The sequence below is a fragment of the Arvicola amphibius genome, chromosome 8, assembly GCF_903992535.2.
Source record: "Arvicola amphibius chromosome 8, mArvAmp1.2, whole genome shotgun sequence".
Classification (NCBI taxonomy): Eukaryota; Metazoa; Chordata; class Mammalia; order Rodentia; family Cricetidae; genus Arvicola; species Arvicola amphibius.
Window position 1 is genome coordinate 81,477,633 of NC_052054.1, and position 13,087 is coordinate 81,490,719.

Consider the following 13,087-nt stretch of genomic DNA (forward strand, 5'->3'; position numbering starts at 1 on the left):
GCCAAGATTCTCCCGCGTCACCGCAGCCGCGCGCGCCAGCCTACTCTCCCGCGTCCCGCCCCGCGCAGGCCCCGCCCACCACGTTCGCGCCACGCCCCTCTGGCGCGCGGGCCTTGTCATTTATTCCCGCCCCCCTTCCTAAAACCACGCCCACCGCCCATCCACGCCCACCGCAGGCCACGCCCCTGTCAGAGCGCCTCGCTGGCCCGCGCAGCGACGGGGCGGGCCCCGGGCTTGCTGCGGCCGCTGAGGGGCTCGCAGCCCGCGGGGCGGGGCTCGAGGGCGGGCCGGGGCCGGTGCCGCGCGCTGGGATTTTTAAATGTCCCGCTCGAAGCCGGGCGCAGGAGCAGCCGGCTCGGCAGCCAGCGCGGTGTAGGGGGCAGGCGCGGATCCCGCCAGCGCCGCGCGCTCGGCCGCCGCCTCCCGCCTCCTGCTTCCCGCCCGCCGTCGGCCTCCTGCCCGCTCGAGCGCGCCTGCCTGCGGCGAACACAGCTTCGGGTACGGGCTGCCTAGACTCCCGGGACTCCCGCGACTTCAGAGCGTCCCGACCCGGTCGGACCGGACCGGACCGGGCCCGGGTGGGGGTGGGGCGAGACCGGGTGGCCCGGTCCCCGGTGGTATCGGCTCAGGTTGCCCCGCCGGGGTGGTTGTGAGAGACGGGTCACGGGGACGTGTAGAAGGGGATACAGGCAGCCCCAGTCCCGAGGGCGGTGATGGATCGGGGGTCCTCTCGGAGGGCGTCTGGGCCTCCATCCCCAACCTCAGGTTCGGACCCGGGATCGTAGACTTCCAGCAGCGCCCGCGGGTGACAAGCCACCCGGGCCCATCGGCCATTTTCCCGGCCGGCCTCCGGGCCCGGGAGGCTCCCGCCGCCGCCGCCCGCGCGGGAGGGGGGAGGGGTGCCCGGGACGGACCGGCGGACTCGGGACCCTTCTGCGGGCTGTGCTCACCACGATGCCTGTTTGATGTTCCCCCCCCCCAGGTCTGAGTTCGGAGCCCAAGCACTGCGCCATGCCAAGGGAAAGGAAGGAGAGGTGAGTGGCCTCGCTGCTGCGGGAGGGGAATGGTGAGTAGCGGTGGGGGAGGGGCGGCCTGAGATTTTGGGGAGCCCCACCTCCGTGACACCATGCCTCTGCAGAGATGCGAAGGACCACGGCAGCATGAAAGAAGAGGGTGGCCCTGACCTCTCGGTCCGCTCCAGAAAAAGGAAGGCGAATGTGGCCGTTGTGAGTACAAAGGACACAGGTTGGGAAGGACCTCCCCACCATTCCATCATACCTGGGTACCAAATTTGGGTCTTCTCTTCTACTAATGAAGAGAATTAGTTTGATGAGGAGGTTTCCTTTAGTTTAATGTAACTCAGAACCTAACAAACTTTTTCCCCCTTTTCTCTCCGTGTTTTTGTCTCTGTGTTGCTCCGTGTGTTCCCTTGGTGGATTGGTAATTTTTTTGTTTTCATTAGTTTTTGCAAGATCCAGATGAAGAAATTGCCAAGATTGACAAGACTGTGAAAAGCCAGGATAGCAGTCAGGTAGGTCGGCTGGCCTAGGGAGCGTTCAGTCTCTTGAGTTCCATGCTTTCTTTCTTCCAAGTTTCCCAAACCAGAGCCGCAGGCCACATGGCTGAACCACGGGAGCCTGTCAGTGTGGCCTGGCTTCTACTGGGCCTGGGGTTGTGGGGAGGGTTTATGTTTCTGGAGTAGCACCTCTGAGGTTACAGGTACTGAGACCTGAAGGAACCAAAGTGAGCATCATATAATTGGGGCCTCTCTCAACCCAGGAGGAAACTGAGACTCACAAGGCAACCCAGATCCCATTGCAAGCCAGTGACAGAGCTGGGCCCTGTAGCTTTATTGCCAAAGGCTAGTGACTTGGGGACTAGGGCTCCCAACTACTTCTCCCTCATCCACATGTGTGGCTTTTATTGTGTCAAATATGGACTTTTTCCATCCCGTTAGGTCAGATTTCAAACTTTTATCCTCTTGCCAAGTATGATGGCACAGTCCTTTAATTCTGGTGGTAGGGAAGCAAAGGCAGGTGATCTGAGTTCTAGGCCTGCCTGACCCGTATAGTGAGTTCCAGGCCAGCCCAGACCATATAGTGAGATTATGTTGCAAAAACAAAAATCAAAACTTCTTGTCTTTGTGGCCTGGAATGGTCCACCATCACTTAACTACAATTGGTCACTGCTGTCTGGACTTTGCCTGGCCTCAGCCAAGGGTCTATAATGACGTATGTCTCAACCAGTATTTCACTGGCTGCTCCATTCATTCTTCTGTCCCTCCTGTGTAGTGCCTGCCAGATCTTTTGAATGCAGCATGGTATAATATCAGCAGATCCTTGCAGAGAGAGAGCTTGTATTATCTCTTTGCCTCCAGAAATGACTGGAGACTATAGTTATGGCTCCAGTGGGGGAAACAGCCTATCTCCAAAGGGGCTGGTGAGACCTTCAGCCTTCATCACAGATAAAGCTGAGCAGGGACAGTATTCTGTTGACCTCATCTCTTGTCCCAAAGAGGTTAGCTGTGACTTGGAGAGCAGGGAGAGGCAGCTGGTTCTGAATAATGCCTTCCGAGCAATGATGTCCTGCCACCTAGAACTGCAGTAATGTGTATTTCTAGAGAGGACCCCGCTAGCCATTAAAAAGGCCAGTTTATCTTCCTGTTAGAAAAGAATAGCCCCTTAAAGAAAGCCTTCAGAGAGTTGGGTATTATCACTATTAGTAGTAATATAAGATAACCATGCTTTGGAGAATTAGGGATTGTTCATGTCACCAACCGTGTTTTTGACAGAAATTTCCAAGTAAGAATGAGGCCAAGCCCTCCTTACTGGCTTTGTGGAGATTCCGACTCACTTTTACCTCAGGAATAACTGCAGCAGTACTTAGGGTGTCCAAGAAAGGCCTGGCTCCTTGTTTGAGCTGTGAAGACATAGCTGTGGCACGGGAATGGGGCAGTAGCGAGAATCCAGTTGTGACTGCCCCCTCATTCCCTGTGAGAAGGCATCTTTGTGCTTCTCTAGACACAAGTTTGTAGAGTAGACAGCTTAGAAACAACTGTTGATGCAGTTTTCTCTTTTTCTGTGAAGATTCATGAAGTTAGAATTTGGGGTGTAGGTGATTTTGTGGGGGGTTTTACTTTGTTTTACTTGCATAGAATGTTTCTGTGGAGTTGCATTCAGCCCAGTGCAACAACTTTGAGCCAGTGAGAGCAGTCACATTAAATTCACTGATACTGAACATCGACAAAGCTCTTTGATTCTTTAGTGACTATTTTTGGTTTTGAAACAAGGGTTCCTATATGTGACCCAGGCTGACTTCAGACTCAGTGATCTCCTGTCTCAGCCTCCAGAGTCCTGAGATTAGAAGCATGTACCCTACTACCTGAGTTATTCTAAATGAACAGAATGCCGTTATAATCTATTTTGCACTGGGCAGTGGTGACACACGCCTTTCATCCCAGCACTTAGGAGGCCCAGAGACAGGTGGATCTCTGAGTTCGAGGCCAGTTTCCAAAGCTATAGAGAAACCCTGTCTGGGGTAGAGGGGATCTATTTTGCATATCCATTTTTTGAGACCAGGTCCGACTATGTAGCTAGCCTTGGATGGCCTGGAGCTCACTGTGTACCAGGTTGTCCTTGGATTTATAGATTGCCTGCCTCTGCCTCCTGAGTGCTGCGATTATAGGCATGAGCCACCACACCCAGCAAAATGTAATTTTTTTTCCCCATTGATTTCTTTTTTTTTTTGAGACAAGGTTTCTCTGTGTAGCCTTAGATGTCCTGGAACTCACTCTGTAGACCAGACTGACCTCTAACTCATGGAGATTCTCCTGCCTCTGCCTCCTGAGTACTGGGATTAAAGTATACACTACCACTGCCTGGCAAAGTAGAACTTTCTTATTTGAAGCTGCACACTAGTTAAACTTCTCTACTTGTTTTGCATAAGGAAAAGAAATGAAGTGCAAGGATAAAAGGTGATGAGCCATAGTTGCAGTCGGTCTCAAAGTCGGGCTGATCTCTGACATCTTGTAAAACTTGATAGACACTCAAAAACAGACTTAATTATCCACTTATTTAGCCTTATCCCCTGGCTTCTAGAAAAGCCAACTTTGGAGTCCATTTGTCTGCTGAAGGCTCACCTAATTTGTCTGTGAACTGCAGGCTGGAAACTACTGCATTCATCTCTAAAGGCCTGCTCCCAGAAGTGCCAGCCATCTGGCTGTGGAGGGTGGCACCTAGCTTGTACCTTCAGAAGAACTTTTTCTTGAATGGAGAGCAGCTTCCTATAGTGGTAATGTGAACCTTTTGAGTCAGCACCAGAGATGCTACCAAACACGCAAAGCCAGAACTGAAAGGAAGCTGCCTTTCTCGAACAGCTGGCAGGAGCTGTTGTGGATGATTTGCATGCCTGACTCTTTGTACCCTGAGCAGAGAGGAGCTATATGCAACTTTGCTCTCTCTTCCACTAGTTGGAAATCTGGTCTTCCTCCAGTGGCCTGGCTGCTGTAAGAGCTTCCAGGGGCATTCAGTTCAGGTAGACCTCTCAGTTACCTATTGTTCTCTGGTTCACATTAGTGGCCTTTGCTTAAAATAAGGTACCTTGCTAGTGCCAGATAGGTGGTGTGCTCTTCTAATCATCATTTAAAAGGTGCAGCAGGAAGATCATGAATCGGAGACCAACCTGTACTGCACAGGCAAGAGCCTGTCAGTAAATGAATCAGTACATAAAATGATGCAAGTCTTAAATTGGGGGCGTTCACAGTCACAGATTCATTACCTGCTTATAATACCCTTGTTCTCTCTGTTTTTTAAGATTTATTTTTATGTGTGTGAGCATCTTGCCTGTATCTTATGCCTGTACACCTTTATGTGGTGTAGCTGGTGCCTGAGAAGGCCAGAAGAGGGTGCTGGATCTAAAACCCTGGAAACTAGAGTTACCGAGAGTTGTAAGCACCATGTGGGTGCTGGGAACCAAATGCAGATCCTCTGCAAGAGCAGCCAGTATTCTAAACTTCTGAGCCATCTCTCCAACCCCTAGTCTCTGTTTTATAACTTAAGGAATCAAAATAAGGGCTTCTTATTAGGAAATGAAAATCATTTCCATAGACTCATTAGCTTGACCTGTGATTACAACTTGATTTGGCTCTAATGATGTAGTACTTTGTCTTGTTTTGAGTTAGGTAGAAGGTTCCTGTTGAATACACACACACACACACATATGTGTGTGTGTATGTATGTATGTATATAACCAGTTTTTTTGTAATATAAGTTGACCTCTCTTGTGTCCAGCTGGCCACCCAAATACTTCATTTGATGTCCATATGTCCTGAACTAGTTACAGAAGTGACATGGAAGCTTCAAGACATGCCTGTGGCTTTTGCTTATCCGTGCTGTTTCCATCTTAACAAAGAGTGTACTAAGCCCAGCTAATCTACTTACCAGTTCATGAATGGACAAGGTGCTGGGTTGCACCCAACCCATTGTGATGTGTTTTATTGGCAGCCTTGGGATGATAATTCAGCATGCGTGGACCCCTGTTCTTTCATCCCCACCCCTAACAAAGAAGAGGACGATGAGCTTGAGTACCCCAAGACTGCATTTCAGCCTCGGAAAATCAGACCACCCAGAGCCTCCCCACTTCCAGTCTTGAAGTAGGTGTTGACTTTGATCCATAGCTGCTGGGTATCATTTGTCTTTCTGGTCTACATTTAGTATGAATGCAGATTGACATCTATCTGTGGTTTGTGTGTTTCTTGTTTTTTCTTTTTAAAGCTGGGGCAATAGAGAAGAGGTTTGGAGGATCATGTTAAACAAGGAAAAGACTTACCTAAGAGATGAGCACTTTCTGCAGCGCCATCCTCTCCTACAGGCAAGGATGCGAGCAGTTCTTCTGGATTGGCTAATGGAGGTGAGCCTGACTGTCCCAGTCGCTGGGGCACCACCATTGGTAGATCTTTCTGTGCTACTGCAATCTCTGCGTGTGCTCATTTGCACTGGCACATTCTGCTTCTCTGAAGCTGCCTGGTATAAGTACTGTGATGGTCTTTCTTTTCTCTGAGTTCTTGAAATTTTTGAATTCATTTTGTTCCTTGGACAATTTTTCCTAAGGATAGCTCCTGGAATTCACATCAGCTGTGCAGTGGTCACTGTCATTAATTGTAGGCACTCATGAACAGGTTTCTGCAACAGTCGGATCTCACAGATCACTTTAAATTCCTTGGGTCTATTCCTTCCTCCCAGAAGGATTTTGGGGGGGGGGGGGCATTTCAAGACAAAGTTTCTCTGCAACAATTCTGGCTGTCCTGAAACTAGCTTCTGTAGACCAGGCTTGCCTTGAACTCACAGATCCGCCTGCATCTGCCTCCTGAGTGTTGGGATTAAAGGTGTGTGCCACTACCGCTATGCTCCCAGGATTTCTTAACAGGCTGTCTTGTTCTAATTGTACTGAGAATCATTTCCCTACTTCTGTGCTTTTGTTGATCAATAAGCAAGTACATGAGGCTGGAGTGGAGCTTGACTACGTACTGCAGGCCTTGAGTTCCATCCCAGGCAAGAAACAAACAAAATTCCAGATTTTAAAAAGTATGGCAGGCTTGCTGGGTAGTGGTGGCGCACGCCTTTAATCCCAGCAGAGGCAGGTCGATCTCTGTGAGTTCGAGGCAAACCTGTTCTACAAGAGCTAGTTCCAGGACAAGCTTCAAAGCTACACAGAGAAACACTGTCTCGAACAAAACAAAACAAACAAAAAGTATGACAGACTAATAAGATAAAAGCCAGTGTTCCTAGTTTATATGCATGCTGGTGTTTCCAGACTTAGAATCGTTCTCTGATGACGTGGACATCCAGGGGTGTTGGAATCAGATAAGTTGCTTACATTTGAGTCTCAGTTATTTTAGATGGGCTCTCTCTCCAGTAGCCCAGGCTGACCTTGAACTTGCTATGGTGTCAAAGGTAACCTACCTCTGCTTCCCAAGTAGTAGTATTACAGATGTCTGCCACCATGGGTTTTGTGTTTTTTTTTTTTTTTTTTTTTTTTGGTTTTTTGAGACAGGGTTTCTCTGCAGCTTTTTTAGAGCCTGTCCTGGAACTAGCTCTTGTAGACCAGGCTGGCCTCGAACTCACAGAGATCCGCCTGCCTCTGCCTCCCGAGTGCTGGGATTAAAGGCGTGCGCCACCACCGCCCGGCCCTGGTTTTTTGTTTTTAAGATTTATGTATCTCTGTGTGTGCCACTTATGATTGGTGCCCACAGTGGTAAGAAGAAGGTCTCAGCTAGAGTTATAGGCAGTTGTGAGCCGATCACTGCGGGTGCTGGGAACCAAACTTGGGTCATAGATAACAGGCAAGTGCTCTTAACCATTGGGCTGTTTCTCTAGCCCCAGAATCTGCTATCTTGTTTCTAGTGTCTTCTGGAAATGTTTTGCATGCAGAGTTGTACAGGTTGGAAACACTGTAAGCCAGGTTCATGACACAAGCCTATAATCCTATGACTCCATCCCCATCATTGCAAAAAGAAATATAAACTGCTGCACGCATGTGGTGGCACACACTCTTAAACCCAGCACATTGAACGCAGAGGCAGATGGATTTCTGAGTTCCAGGCCAGCCTGGTCTACATAATGAGTTCCATGTCAAGCCAGAGCTACATAGTGAGACCCTGTCTTAAAAAGGAAATGTAACTGGTACTGCCCAGCTGTGAAGAAATACACAGGTTCTTTCTGAGTCACAGTGGCACTTGTAAAGGGGAAACATTCTTTGATTACCATAGGCTTTGCTGGGTGGGGATTGGTCTGTGGAATTGCCACTTAAGCAGACTGAGCCTGTCTGATTTGCATTCACTGTTGTGTACCGCTCTCAGTCAGAAAAGCAGTTAGCATTCTTTCTATGTCAGAACTCTCAGAAGTTAGCTTCTGCTGTGCCCAAGAAGCTGTTGTAACATGGACTAACATGGGACCCTCTTCCAGGTGTGCGAAGTCTATAAGCTTCACAGGGAGACGTTCTACTTGGCGCAGGACTTCTTTGATCGTTACATGGCGTCACAACAGAATATCATAAAAACGCTTTTACAGCTTATTGGGATTTCAGCCTTATTTATTGCTTCTAAACTTGAGGTAAACGGCTCCTTAATGTTCTTTATGCAATCAACATTATGTCTTAAGTTCTGCGCCTTCTAGGGGAAACTGTCAACTACTGGTCAATTGTATCCTGAATTCTGAGTCAAAGGCTTCTAAATTAAAGTACATGGTGGCAGGGAGTAGGGAGGACAGGCATGAACCAATCAAGAGTAAAGACAAGGAGCAATTACATAGACCATTTAGATTAATTGCTTTAAGCATAATTGAACTTGGTCCTGAAAAACTGAAATTGTAGCATAGTGGGTCCCACCTCTAGTCCTAGCACTTGTACAGCTGAGGTGGGAGGGTGGGGAGTTTGAGACCAGCATATCTAGATGGTAAGACCCTCAACAACACAAAAAGGTTGTTTTGGTGTGATTATATAGAGTGGATCAAAAAATTTAAGGTTCAGTTTATTTATCCATGGGTCTGTTTATTTGTGGGGTGCCCCTCCCCCATCTGTTTGAGACAGGATCTCCCTCTGTATAGCTCCAGCTTGCCTAAAATTCAAGAGCTCTTCCCTGCCTGCTCCTCTGGAGTGCTAAGATTAAAGGCCACCACAACCAGCTAGTTTTACTTCTTTAGAACTGTTTGGGGTTGGTGAAGTGAACCTGTGTGGAGCTTTTCAGTATATCCTTTCTGTGTCAGCATGCTGGAATCATTTTGGATGCATGTCCCAATCTGAAACTGCTGGGAATGGTTTCTTTGTAACAGCACCTTCCTTCTGTTCCCTTTTAGGAAATCTACCCTCCAAAGCTACACCAGTTTGCTTACGTTACTGATGGTGCTTGCTCTGGAGATGAAATTCTTACCATGGAATTAATGATGATGCAGGCAGGTTACACATTAATCTCTCTCTCTCTCTCTCTCTCTCTCTCTCTCTGTGTGTGTGTGTGTGTGTGTGTGTGTGTGTGTGTGTGAGAGAGAGAGAGAGAGAGAGAGACTTCAGCTAAGTACACACCTATCTTTCCCATGTGAGGTATGGGTGCACCAAGTGGGTCTTCTCCTCTAGACATGTGGCAGGGACTACTTTTCACAACTACCATCTCTTTCCTTTTAGGCCCTTAAGTGGCGTTTAAGCCCTATGACCATTGTGTCCTGGCTGAATGTTTATGTCCAAGTGGCATATGTCAATGATACAAGTGAAGTGCTGATGCCTCAATACCCACAGCAGGTCTTTGTGCAGATTGCAGAGGTATGCGGACTTTCTGCTTCCCCTCCGTGTGTGTGTGGGGGGGGGGGCGTACACCACAGCTCACCAGGGGCTTCTAGAAGCTTCACGTGGCATCTGTCTTAGCACCCCTGTCTCCCCTTAGCTTTTAGATCTGTGTGTCCTGGATGTTGGCTGCTTAGAATTTCCTTATGGTGTCCTTGCTGCTTCTGCCTTGTACCATTTCTCCTCATCAGAACTGATGCAGAAGGTCTCAGGTATGTTGTTTTTCCTGAGTTCGTAGATAAGGTATCTTGTCAAGGTATCAGCTGCAGACTGAGCTTCTACCTTCTTTACTGGCAGGATATCAGTGGTGCGACATAGAGAAGTGTGTCAAGTGGATGGTTCCGTTTGCCATGGTTATCCGGGAGATGGGAAGTTCTAAGCTCAAGCACTTCCGGGGAGTTCCCATGGAAGACTCTCACAACATCCAGACCCACACCAACAGCTTGGATTTGCTGGTCAGTGATGCTCATGGTCCCATCAGACAAGTACTTAACCAGCGCTGCCTAAACAACCTCACTTTTCTTCAGCCTGGCCCCAGGGAGTCTAGGAAAAGCCAGTTCCAATTCCATTATGAATGTTTTTGGTGCACAGATCCTGTGTCTGGGTGTCTACAGACCATAGACTAGGTGGAAGGGGTTGTTTGATTAGACAAGGTCTTACTAGATAGCCCAGGCTGACCTAGAACTCAAGTTTTTGGCCTCTTCTCCCAAGTAAGATTACAAGTTTGCCACCATGCCTAACTTTAGATTTATTAGTTTTTACTTTTATGTTATTTTTCCCTCTTGCCTCCATATTAAAAAGGTATATCAAGTGAAACAAGTCTTTAATGTTGACAACTTTCCCTTTTATTCCATGTAGGACAAAGCCCAAGCAAAGAAAGCCATATTGTCAGAACAAAACAGGATTTCTCCTCCTCCCAGTGGGGTCTTGACACCCCCACACAGCAGTAAGAAGCAGAGCAGTGAGCAGGAGACAGAATGACCAAACCTGCCATCGCCTCCAAAGACAGTGGTGTGGAAGCAGCTGCCTGGAGCTCCTTGTGCTGCCTTGGAGGTCAGGAGCCCCTGCAGATGCCCTGCGGAAAAGTGTGCATCTCTTCCAAAGCAGCAGGGGTCTACACAGTGGCCTCAGACAGAAGTGCTTTTATTGAATGCTACGCATTTTAACAATAGGGTCAGGTACACCAGCCACCTCCAGAACACCACTGAGTGCTCCAGAAGCTGCTAAGGAGGGTGCTACTTGACTCACTGGACTCTTCACACATGACAAAAGCTTGAAATTATGGAGGCCACGGCTGTTGCTGGCCTCTGCTCGGGTGTTCTGGGTTGCTGTTGTGTTGGGTGGGACAGGTAGTTGTGAGCAAGCATGGGATGCAGAGCCCACAACCCGGACTAGCTGCCCCTTTCCACTGTCAGCTGACAGCATGTCCCTGCCTTTTATGAACTCTTGTAAGTGCTGCTATGTCTATCAATTTTTAATAAAGATAATATCTTTGAAGCAGCTGTTATTACTGTCTGGTAATAGAAACTAACAGTTGCCTTTCAGAATGGCTTGACCAAGTTCTCTCGGTTTCATGATTTTTGAGACAGTCTTGCAGTGTAACTCATACCTGCCTAGAGCTTGCCAAGTAGCCTAGTCTTCCATGAAATTCTTCTCCCACAATGCCCTGCATAGGCGGGTATTCACACCGCAGTCATCAGCTGTACTAGGCTATGCTAGGGAAGCCATTCCACACCCAGGGAGTTTCATTAGTGTCACCGACTCCAGCCTAGTTAAAGGTCGTTACAGAGCTGTGGTTCATGTTCTTCACCCTCATCCAAACTAAAGAACGTGAGAGATTTTGTTGAAACAATTTAGCATGCTTAAAACTGCTTCTAAGAAGAAAACTTAGGCACATTGGTGTACACCTATAGAGCCAACGTGGGAGAATCTGAAGTTTTACGTTACCCTGAGCCACTTTAGGAAGGCCCTGTCTCAAGACAAAGGGAGTGTGGCGGGTGCAAAGTTAGACAGCAGCTAAAGTGAAGGAGAGGACATTAGATGACGTAGTATTAGATGACGGGCTGGCTATATAGAAACACCCGGAGGCCTGTGCTGATGACTGGGTCACTGCTCACTTTAGACCTGCTGTGTACATTTCTGTCATCTTGGTCACTATATTTCATCTTCACAGTGTTTCAATGTGTGTATACACACGGGACAATGATGAAGGAATTGCCACTTTCGACTTGTTTTTGAACCTGGTTTTCGAAAACCTAAAATGAGACGGTCATTTTAGATCTATATTGTATTTATATGAAGTTGGAGGTATTCTATTTCTTTGACACTGCTTTTATAGTTCTGGAAGGAAAACCTAGACAACAAAGAGGACCCTAAGAAAGACATACATGGATCTAATCTACACGGAAAGTAGAAAAAGACAAGATCTGAGTAAATTGGGAGCATGGGGGTAATGGGAGAGGGTAGAAGGGAAGGGGAGAGGAAGGGAAGAAAGCAGAAAAATTATATAGCGCAATAAAAATTAAAAAATACTGGAAATTTTTAAGTCTTCTACTTAAGTGTATCAGAAATGAACACCTGAGACTGGAGAGATGGCTCAATGGTTAACAGCACTGGCTGCTCTTCCAGAGGGCTTGGGTTTGATTCTCAGTTCATCTCTAATCCCACTTTTAGGAAATCTATTGCCTTTTCTGGCTTCCTTTGGTTCTGTACACGTGTGGTGCACAGGCATACATGCAGGCAAGACATTCGTACAGATGAAGCTTTTAAAACAAGGCTACCTCTAATGCCATCTGCCCAAACAATAATATTCCTAACTAGTTATTTCTTTTGTTGTTGTTTGCTATTTGAGATGGTTTCTCTGTAACAGCCCTGGGTGTCCTGGAACTCACTCTGTAGATGAGGCTCACCTCAAATTTATAGAGATCCACCTGCTTCTGCCTCCCGAGTGCTGGGATTAAAGGTGTTATAACTAACTAGTTATTTCTAAGTCTAAAGCAGAGACGCTGTTTTTTAAAAAGTAGTGGTTACCATGGTGGCCTACATCTGTAATCCTAGCACCCAGGATGCTAAGGCAGGAGAGAGTCCAAGGGCAGTCTGGGCTACAATAAAAAGACCTATATTACAATACGCAAAAAAGTAGTTTTGTGATTTGTTTAATACAGGATCTCACTGTGTAACCCCACTGGCCTCAAACAACACTCCTGACTTGTCTCAGCCTCTGTAGTGTTGGGATTGCAGGTATATAACATCAGGCCTAGCATGGAGCTCATCAAACAGTGGTACTGTCATAACAAATCTATCATCTGTGCTAACAAAGGACAATGCCTCATGAGTGAATAAGATCCATAATACTTGGTAATTCCTGTGGCTCCATCATGAAATCCTGGGAAGCACTAGTGAGTGACAGATCCCTCAGCAAAGCTCCCATCTCCGGTTTGCGGCAGATGTTGCTCTTATGGCTTGGCTCTATAGACCTGTTGGTAGCATTCTTTCAGTTCTACTATTCAGCCAAAAGCAGCTGAGGCCATGTGACCATCGGGAAAGTCACTGGTTGAAGAATCAAGAGCAGACAGAGCATGGGTCTTGCATCTGACTTGAGGACACAGTAGCCTATTGGTTCAGCACACCACAGTCTCTTTCCCAGCTCACAGAGTCTTGGTCATTTCTCTAACCACTGCCTAAAGCATTGGTCTTTGGCTGTTGGCATGGAAAGCTTTCCAGTGACATCTTCCCCGGGTGGTAAAGCAGCTTGCTGGTT

At 47.6% G+C, this 13,087-nt stretch overlaps 1 protein-coding gene across 1 annotated transcript; it reads left to right on the top strand.

Annotated features, from left to right (window-relative positions):
* Positions 1-358: 358 nt before the first annotated feature.
* Ccne1 (cyclin E1) lies at positions 359-10,827 on the top strand. Its single transcript, XM_038339733.1, has 12 exons — positions 359-498; positions 983-1,034; positions 1,139-1,226; positions 1,463-1,531; positions 5,502-5,650; positions 5,772-5,907; positions 7,962-8,108; positions 8,850-8,945; positions 9,172-9,306; positions 9,428-9,539; positions 9,625-9,782; positions 10,186-10,827. The coding sequence occupies exons 2-12, from the start codon at positions 1,012-1,014 to the stop codon at positions 10,306-10,308; spliced, it is 1,236 nt and encodes a 411-aa protein (XP_038195661.1). The 5' UTR covers positions 359-498; positions 983-1,011; the 3' UTR covers positions 10,309-10,827.
* The last annotated feature ends 2,260 nt before the right edge of the window (positions 10,828-13,087 follow it).

What these genes read in the sequence shown, in the direction of transcription:
- Ccne1 (XM_038339733.1), top strand. Translation starts at nt 1,012, where the DNA reads ATGCCAAGGGAAAGGAAGGAGAG. An exon ending in TCCCCACTTCCAGTCTTGAA is followed by an intron (nt 5,651 to 5,771) that starts GTAGGTGTTGAC and finishes TTCTTTTTAAAG; the next exon opens with CTGGGGCAATAGAGAAGAGG. An exon ending in ACTGATGCAGAAGGTCTCAG is followed by an intron (nt 9,540 to 9,624) that starts GTATGTTGTTTT and finishes CTTTACTGGCAG; the next exon opens with GATATCAGTGGTGCGACATA.